The sequence below is a fragment of the Neomonachus schauinslandi genome, chromosome 5, assembly GCF_002201575.2.
Source record: "Neomonachus schauinslandi chromosome 5, ASM220157v2, whole genome shotgun sequence".
In the NCBI taxonomy this organism is placed as follows: domain Eukaryota; kingdom Metazoa; phylum Chordata; class Mammalia; order Carnivora; family Phocidae; genus Neomonachus; species Neomonachus schauinslandi.
In genome coordinates this window covers 59530572-59539642 of record NC_058407.1, presented here as the reverse complement: position 1 = coordinate 59539642, position 9071 = coordinate 59530572, and the positions used below count along the sequence as shown (strand labels likewise).

The following is a 9071-nucleotide window of genomic DNA, read 5'->3' as shown; positions in this document are numbered from 1 at the left end:
CTCTCAAAAAGGAGATGAAGATGGGCGCCTGGGTGGTTCAGTTGGTTGGGCGACTGCCTTCGGCTCAGGTCATGATCCTGAAGTCCCGGGATCGAGTCCCACATCGGGCTCCCTGCTCAGCGGGGAGTCTGCTTCTCCCTCTGACCCTCCCCCCTCTCATGCTCTCTCTATCTCATTCTCTCTCAAATAAATAAATAAAATCTTTAAAAAAAAAAAAAAAGGAGATGAAGGTGATAGATCACACTGCTCAAGCCCAAATTTTTTGCATACCTCTGTCATACAGAGCTACAGGAGAAAGAAATGAGCTTGGCAGGATTCCTTCCCCACCACTAACAAGCACTGAACTCAGTACTCGGCTTCATCACCCTCTCTTGAGAAGGAAGACACAGTGGAAGGCTATTTGTGTAGAGCGCTTTATATACCAAAGCTCAAACGAGGTGGAGGTTGGAGACCTAGGAAGCTGAATCACAGAAAAGAGATTCCAGCCCTCCCCTCATACACTTGTCTCAAGGCAAGCCTTACTGAATACACCTTGGACCCTCCAAATGCCAGGTTTCCCATTGTCCCCTTCTGGTCTAGAGAACCCAGCTTCTTCTGGGGAGTACCTTTATCAGAAGGGAATAAAGGAAATCTCCATCACCAGTCCCACCCCTCTGGGCCAGCTTAGTCTGTGGCCTCCATCTTGGTCCCCCGGGGCACCAGGAAGATGGCCCCATCAGCAGCCTGTTGCAGAGCATACTCTTCAGGGGAATAGCTGTTGCCTGCTTCATCCCGCAGGTGCTGGAAAATGTCACAGTACAGCTCTGTCAGCTGTTGGCGCATGACCTCCAGGGTCCGGTCAGCCTCCCCTCTGGCCCGGAGAAGCCGTTCCCGCTCACTGCCCAGCCGCTCCAGTTCCCGCTCCAACTGCACAATGGTCTCCAACTTTCTCTTGCGACAGTTCTGGGCGGCCACCTTGTTCTTGCCCCGCCGTCGGATGTCCCGGACTAATGCCAGCTGGCTCTCCGTCAGTGGGTACCGTGCCAACAGCTCATTAAAGTCATCTACCGGCAAGTTGACAATCTTGTCCGTCGGGAAGGGAATCTTCATGGCCAGGGCCCGACGCTCATCCCGACTTCCCGCCTCCCCCCGTGCAGTGGACTTGGCCCGCACAGGGCCTGAGGAGGGTTCTAAGGGGGTCTCTGCAGGTGGCAAGGCATAGTTGGGGTGGGCCAAGGAGTTGGGCATAAGTGAATAGGGGTACTCCACTGGGTACATCTCTACATACTCGCTGCGCCGCCGACCAACCTCTGTCCCCTCCAGCTCAAGAGATTCAGCGTCACTATAGTTGAGGGATAATCCTGAGTCAGATTCTGGGTCTTCTTGGGGCTTGGGGGGCCCCGCTGGCAGCCCAATGTCCAGGAGAGCCAAGGGATCTGGGAGGGGCTCACTGAGCAGGCCCGAGAGGGTCAGTGCCTTGGAGACTGGTATGGCCATGTTGCCATAGGAGTATGAAGGGTCTGGGACATGAGATGTGGGTGCTGGAAGCTCATAAGGTGGTGGAGGAAGGGGGAAGCCAGCATCTGGGTGGATTGAGCAGGGGCAGTAAGTTGGGGGTGGCGGGGGCCCAGGGTATGGGGCTGGGGCTGGGGGCTCAAACGATGGCTCACTTGGAGCATTTAGGCCCTGCAAGGAAAGACACAAAGAGGTTTTGGAGACAGGCTGAAGAGAAACCAGCTCTCTCGCAAGACCAAGCTGGGTCCTTCTGAAAGACACAGTAAGATAACAGGGGAACAGAAAAGTGCTAAAAATCATTCGAAGCTTCCTGTAAGGTTGCAGTGCAGCTATTTCAAGCAGAAAGCAGCTTAAACAGGAATGGAAGTCACTGAGGTCAGACTTCGGAAGGGACTATCTAACGCTGCAACAATATGGAATCTCCTCCTCTTCAGGAGAAGTTCTTACTGGGTTGAAATGGCACTTCTTCCTTTATTTCCTTCAGGAAGACAAGAAGTTGTTATCTATGATGACCGCCCTCCCCCCCCCCAACCCTTTCCTGCTGTGGTTATCTAGGGTCAAAAGGGTCAAGTTCAGACCCTGGCCATGCCCTGGGTGCACAGCAGAGGGAGCTGCTGAGCAGGAGGAGGGCTTAGGGCAGATCATGATGGCCCCGGGCATTGTGGCAGGGAAGAGAAGGGGCGGGGGGCGGCGCAGAGCCAGGTCTGGGGGCTGAGGCACCTTGGGGAGCCAGCATAAACTCTACCCTCTCCTCTTCAGTCCCTCTGTCCCTGCCCAGGTGCGGAGAGGAGGAGAGAACATGCTGGAAACAGGGCCCCCAACTCACATGGAGGAGCCACCGTGCTCCAGCCCAGATGGGGACAAAGGCATCATTGTTAGGCCAACAGACACCCCTTTGTCCAACTAGTAGGAGGCGAGGACCCCGTCACAGTCTGACCCCCCCACCCCGCCTTCTCCAGGCCCCTGAACTACTGCTCTGCTACCTGAGGGAAAGGGGCCCAGCATCTGAGGACAGGGGAGGAAATGAGGGAAGAAGATGGGCAGGATTGGAAGAGAGGGAGTTCCGAAGGAAAGAAGGTGAGAAAAGGAAGGCGGGGCAGGAGGTGGGATAGAGAGATGTGAGCAGAGTGGCTGCTGAGAGAGCTTACACCCCCAATCAGATCCTTCCTTCCCCACCACTACTTTCCCCTGCTCTTCCACACCCTTTTCCCCTTAATATTCTGGTCTTCCATCCAGATCTCCCTCCTACTCCAGCCCTTCCTTTTCCAGTGCCTGGAACATTCCCTGCTTGCTCCAGCCCCCTGCCCCAGTCCCAGCCAGACTCCCTCCTTTTCTGCTCTTTCCCCCAGGTCCCCCCAAATCTGCTCACCTGCAGCTCAGTGATGGACATAATTTCTTGCCAAGTCAGCTCCATCTCGCCCAGCTCCGGAGTGGGCAACTGTGTCACCCTGTCCCTGCTCTGCTGGGGAGGACACGGGGGCATCCTACTGGGCCAGGGCCTGGTCCAGGATCCCCAAAGCACAAAAGGCCCCAGAAACCTGTGTCAAAGGAGAAACAGGTTAATAATAATAATAATAATAATAATAATAATAATAATAATAATAATAAAACCAGGAGATATAGGTTAAGGCTTCTCCTGCTAGGGGCCAGCAACTTTGTCCTGCCTCCATGGAGAGCTCCCTGCAGCCTCACCTGAGAGAAGGAGAGGCCTCATCCCCTGAATTATGTTGTCCTCATCAACCGACTCCTTAAGCTGCAAAGGCTTTCTCTGCAGTGTGATCTCCACCTCACCTGCTATGGCTGTGGTCAGGTCCTTTGGGAACACAGTGGGTCCTTACCTTCTTTTTCAGATGAGATGCCTTCCCTTTCCCCTTCTTCTTACTCCCCCAAACTGTATCACTGGCCAGGGCAGAAGTCACATCTTCTGGGGGTTTTTTCCCCCATTTTCTGGGGCAACATCAGGGATCACTCCTGCTTTCCTCCTCTGTCCTCAGTTTTCCTCCTCTGTCTCATCTTCCAAGGTTGAGAATGAGTGCTTGGGGATCCCCAAGGAGCATGTTGTGGGAAGAGCAAAGCAGACAGCCCCTCCCCTTCTCTGAGATATGGCCCAGGCCTGGTGGCTGATAGCAGCTCTGCCTTCTCCTCCTATCCTGACTCTGGGCTCCCCTGCTTGGGCCTGATAAGAGGTTTATCAGCTGGAGGCAGCAGAGGAGGAATGGTCTCTGGAGACACTGGACCTCTGTCCTATGTCCCTGTAGGGTCATCTCGGCCATATCCCAACCCACACAGCCAGGCTTCCAGGGTTCCTAAGGTAATATAACAATCATAGCAAAGACTTATTAAGCACTGTCAAGAACTGTGCTGATGTTTTACAAGCATTAGTTTGAGATTGATTTTCACAAAGATCCTATAAGGTCCATTCAGAAATTGGGACCCAACCTGATCGATAGCAGGCGCAGGTCTGGAAAATACACTAGTTGACCCTGTGAGCCTTTACTGGCCTCTCAGACACCTTGCCAGCCCACTCTTGTGTCTCCATACTCTGAGCCTCTAGTGGTGGTTTACCTCAGTCAGTTCTTTCTGAGGTATCTGTCTCTTTTCTTCTGAGGGAATATCTCTTTAGAGCCTTAAAAACACAGTCCCCTTCACCCCCCCCCCCCCCCTTTTTTTGATCTGAGCTCTAGCTGCCAGTCAGCCACAGAGCAGCAGTGTGAGGTTGGGCAAGCCATCGCCGCTGCTCTGAGCTTCTGTTTCCTCATTTATAAAACCAAGGAGTTGGATAAGTTGAACTCAGAGGTCCCTTTCTGCTCGGGCAGCTTACTGTTCTCAGCAAACCCTCCCCCACCCCGCCGCCTTCATCTTCTCTCTATCTGCCCCTCTCCTCATCCTGCCTCCCTATCCCCTGACACCCATCTCCCTGCACCTGTTCGCCCAGCCTTTAACAAGAGATGCCAAGCAGATTTCACAGGGGCTTCCCAATATCTTAGGGCCAGACACAGCACCCCACCCCTACCATATAAGTAAAGGCAGGCAGGCTGGGGGTGGGAGAAACTTATAAAAGGACAGAGGATAGGATGGGATGACCTCAAATTGCATGACCTTAGATCACCACAAGGATGGCCTGTCACAGCTATCCAATATGAAATCTACTCTTTGACTTAACCCCAAATTAGTAAGAACTCCGAATTATCCATTGGAAGGAGGATCTCCCTTAGCCCTTGCCCCCCCACCCTTTGTTATACTGCCATCCCCAGGGCTGGGAGCTGGTGTAGGCACAGGCGCTTGGCCAGTGGGCAAAGTGGGTGGGGTGTTTATGTCTGTCCAGGATGCCATTTCAACACCGGAACCCCACCCTCCCCCACCCAGGTTCTGGAGGAAATTGCCCAAAGGCAAAGTGAATGGAGAAGGGGGTTAGGGGGCAGGGACAATGACTCTTGCCTCATAGTCCTTCACACCACACCCCCCCCCCAACTTTGTCCCTCCTTGCATCTTCCTGGATCTGACTCTTAGGTGCAGTACAACGATCCCGCCCTAGGAGGCAGGCAGGAGACCAGGTTCTCTGGCCTTCCAAATTCGAGACTTAGGGCAAATCACTTCCCCATTCAGTCTCTTCCACTAAATGGAGACAGGACTTCGAGAGGCAGTCACCAACTTGATTGTGCACCGCAGTCACCTGTTGTACTTGTAAAAACATGGGCTCCTGCGAGTCGTCCCAGACCTACTGAATTTTCTTTTCTTTTTTTTTTTTTTAAGATTTTATTTACTTATTTGACAGAGAGAGAGTTAGCGAGAGCAGGAACACAAGCGGAGGAGTGGGAGAGGGAGAAGCAGGCTTCCTGCCAAGCAGGGAGCCCGATGCGGGGCTCGATCCCAGGACCCTGGGATCATGACCTGAGCCAAAGGCAGACGCTTAACGACTGAGCCACCCAGGCGCCCCCAGACCTACTGAATTGAATTCATAGGTGCAGGTACCCAGCAAGCAGCATTTTAACAAGCGCCCTAGTGTTTCTGATGCCAGAGGCCCACCCCACCTTGAAAAATGCTAAACTAGTCCAACCATATGTATTTACAGGAAAGAACACAAAGCCAGAAAAGAGCCTGGCAAATGACCTCCAGACTTCTCCTAGCTTCAGACCCAGGCAAAGCTGGGTTCTAAGCTGCCCTGGCCTCCGAGACTAGATATCAGCCCCTTCTCATGCACCTTTGGGACAGGGAAATGAGAATCCAGAAGGGTCCCTGCGGGAGGCAGGAGGCCGGAGAAGAGGGAGTTGATGAGAATCTCTGGATCAGCTCCAACCACCTCTCTGGTGCAGGGGCAAGTTTGCACCAGGCCAAAGAGGAGTAGTATGTTTTTCCCTAGATACTCAGTGGTTGTTGGTGGTCTATCTACCAGGCATAGGCCCCTCTGGGTCTTAGGAGCCTACCTTTCCAGGATGGGCCTGGGGGCCTGGCGCTGCCACTAGCGGTATAGGAGGGTGTAGTCAGAATTGAGTCAAACAGAACATCACAGAAGATGCAGAAACAACAGATCCTGGGAAAGTAGAGTGGGCCTCCCTGTGTCCCTTTTGCTTTACAACATACAGTTCCCACTTTCCAGTTTAACCTGCACTTTGGGGTCACACAGCCATCTTCCTCCCTACCAACATGTACCAGGTAGGACTGGAGCCATCTCCAGGGACTATAATCCGTCCTCCTGACTCTGATCCTGATGGTCCTACCCAGAAAGCTCTTATCACAGTCTCTGAGTACTCACAGAATGATATAGAGCTTTATATTTAAAGATTCAAAATGAGGACCCTTTGTGGAGGGATGCCTTGATGGGGAGAAAGAGAGAGGGTGCTTGCCTCTGGGATCCTGTTCTGAGGTTGATTAGACCACCCCACCTGTCCAGCTATCAGTAGAAGCAGGGAAGGGATGGGGAGGGATCCACGAAGCCTGGGGTGTGAGGTGGCAGGTGAGCAGGCTATTCAGAAATATTAGGACCAACCCCAAAAGAGGGAGAGACACATAGAGGTGAAATAGAGAAAGAGAACGGAGGAAAAGGGAAGAGAGAGAGAGTTAATCAGAGTGAGATTTAGTCTCCTGAGGGTATACGTGACTCAAACAGGTGTATGGGAACAAGGGAGAAAGGGATACGTTTATGTTATCCCCATTCGGTCCCTAGAAACCAAACTCCAGTCATCTGAGGGCCAATGACTAGAGAATCCCAGCCCCAGCAGATCTGTTACCTTCCTCTTCTCTTCCACTGCTACCCAGCCTCCTACTTCCCAAGCTGCTAAGATTTCTGGTCTGAAGGAACTGCACTGGGGTAGGACGCCCTCCTCTCCCAGCCAGTTCTAGCTGAGCTTGACTGCCCAGGCCCGGAGATGACAAGGGGCAAAGGAGGCAAGAGCTCAACAGCCCTGCGCCCACCACCCCATCCTTCTGCCGTGCTCCCCACCCATCCAGGCATCCAGTGTCTCCAGTTCCTCACCTTCCCCCAAATCCTCCCAGCTGGCCAGACAGGGCAGCAAGATGGAATAGAGTAGGGGAAAGGCTGGTACCATACACCTAAGAGTCTATCGGCTCCCCGGGGGCAGTCCCCTACTGAAGGGTTACTCAGGGTCACCCCCGGCCCCTCAAAGGTGCCTCAGAGGACCACTGTCTGGTCCCCATCTACAGCCTCTCACCCCAAGAATCTCAGAGTGCTCAATAAGTCATCTAGGTCTTCTCCCAGATGAATTCCCAAAGATGTCAGATTCCTAAACCAGGGGCAGCCTGGGAGGGCCCGAGATCTCCTAGGGATGTGCAGAAAGTTGGTGATTTTCTCGTCTGCCACCTCCACCTCCCCAGCTTGCCGCTTGGATCCCACTGGAATCGCCCACCCACCCCGCCCCTCAGGCACCTGTGGCAGGGTCCGAGCTGGGTGAGGAGAGTGATGTGGCTCCCGGTGCTGTCTCTGGGGAGGCTGGGCCTGCTCTGACACCTCCTGGGTGAGGATCCCTGCTACCTCTGAAAACGGGGGAGGGCTGCGCCCCGCCCCCAGGCCATTACTGAGCGCTGAGTGTGGAGGCTCGGCCTGAGCACGGGGAGCGCCGGGTGGCGCACCAGCCTCCTCTCCGAAGACCTCGGCCTGAGTTCTCCGTCCTTCCTCCAACCCTCCCCTTTCCCCGTGGCCCTCCTCTCCTCCTGCCCCTTCTGGCCAAGAGAGGAAACTTGAGCCCGGTGTGGTTTCTGCCCACACCCCGCCCCCACCTTGCTCCCAGCCAGCGGGGGCACACATGGCTTCCAGCGCCTCCCAGCCCTCCTTTTGAGCCCAGGAGTCCGGCCAGGCCTGCGTTTCTCCTATGCATATGATAAATTCCAACCTGGTAGCCCACTCCAAGGTGACCTCTAAACTTTATACAAGTCTAACCTCCTTCCTTCTGTCCCCTTGACTCTCTTAGGGACAGGGAAACTGAGTCATAGCAAGGTGGATGGCAGCTGAAGATAAGGATCAAATGTCTAGTGTCCCAGTTGTTTAGGCAGGTGGGCATTTAGGGCATTGCTTTTACTTCAGGAAAGCCTGGGTTCTGGGAGAGAGGAAGGGGAGCTATTTTGGGGAGGAGGGGCAGTTGCTGCTTTGATGTGTCCTTTCACCTGTAGCCTTCTCCCCTCCCCCAGCAGCCTCAGATGTCCTAGGACAATGGCCTCTTTCTTGGCTAGGTTTGTTGTCAGTGTGTGAGGGGAGTTAGGTGTGCATGGGGGTGCCCAGCAGGGACAGTATTCACCTCTGTTAAAGGGGGCCCTGGGTGCCCTTTGTCCTCCTTTCTTTCAGGCAGGGCACCCCAAACACATGGCAGCTGTGTTTCTCTGGACAGGCCAGCACATGTGTGTAGGATATCAGGTTTATCCCCCAGCACCCACAGCAGCTCTTTCTCAGGCCAGTAAGTACCCCCAGAAGTCACTCCATCATCCCTTGATCTCCAACACACAACCCAAGACCCAGGCCAAACAGATCTCTCTCCAGAGACCAGAGGAGTCTTGCTTCCTCCTAGCTTCCTTTTAGTGACTCTCAACTGTAAGGAAAGTCCTTCCCATGTCTAGCTTCAGTCCTTACAGCTGCAGCTTAGACTTTTTCTCTATTTTTTCTTACAATAGTTCAAGTTCTATTGGAAACAATTAAAGATGGGGAGGCAGATGGGTGCCACCCCAAGGCAAAGCTGGCACACAGCCAACATCCTCTGATAGGATCATGTTCACTGTTCAGATATTGAAAATATTCTGTCCCGGTTGATAAAGAATAGCTGCTGGGAGTCCTCCTCCAAGTGTTCCCCGCCCTGACACCTCTACATCAGCACCCCAGTTCTCCCTTGGGACCTTCCACAACTAGCAACACAACCAAGCAACTCAAGAGGCAGTTTGATACAGCTTCCTTGCAGCTTGTGCCTGGGCGGCGGGGGGGTGGGGTGGGGGTGGGGATTGATCAACCCGCACATCAAACCCATGGTTAAACACTTTGGATTTCAGCTCTATCCCAGGAGACCATGATTCTATATGCATGATCTGTGTAGGACAAGAGGGGACCCATGGCTCCATGACACGTTACTTGTGGGTCC

At 53.7% G+C, this 9071-nt stretch overlaps 1 protein-coding gene across 1 annotated transcript; it reads right to left on the bottom strand.

Annotated features, from left to right (window-relative positions):
- Positions 1-408: 408 nt before the first annotated feature.
- On the bottom strand, positions 409-7415 carry NFE2 (nuclear factor, erythroid 2). The gene is made up of 3 exons (XM_044914818.1): positions 7379-7415; positions 2864-3032; positions 409-1665 (listed from the first exon to the last, which is right to left on the bottom strand). The coding sequence occupies exons 2-3, from the start codon at positions 2975-2977 to the stop codon at positions 664-666; spliced, it is 1116 nt and encodes a 371-aa protein (XP_044770753.1). The 5' UTR covers positions 2978-3032; positions 7379-7415; the 3' UTR covers positions 409-663.
- Positions 7416-9071: the final 1656 nt, after the last annotated feature.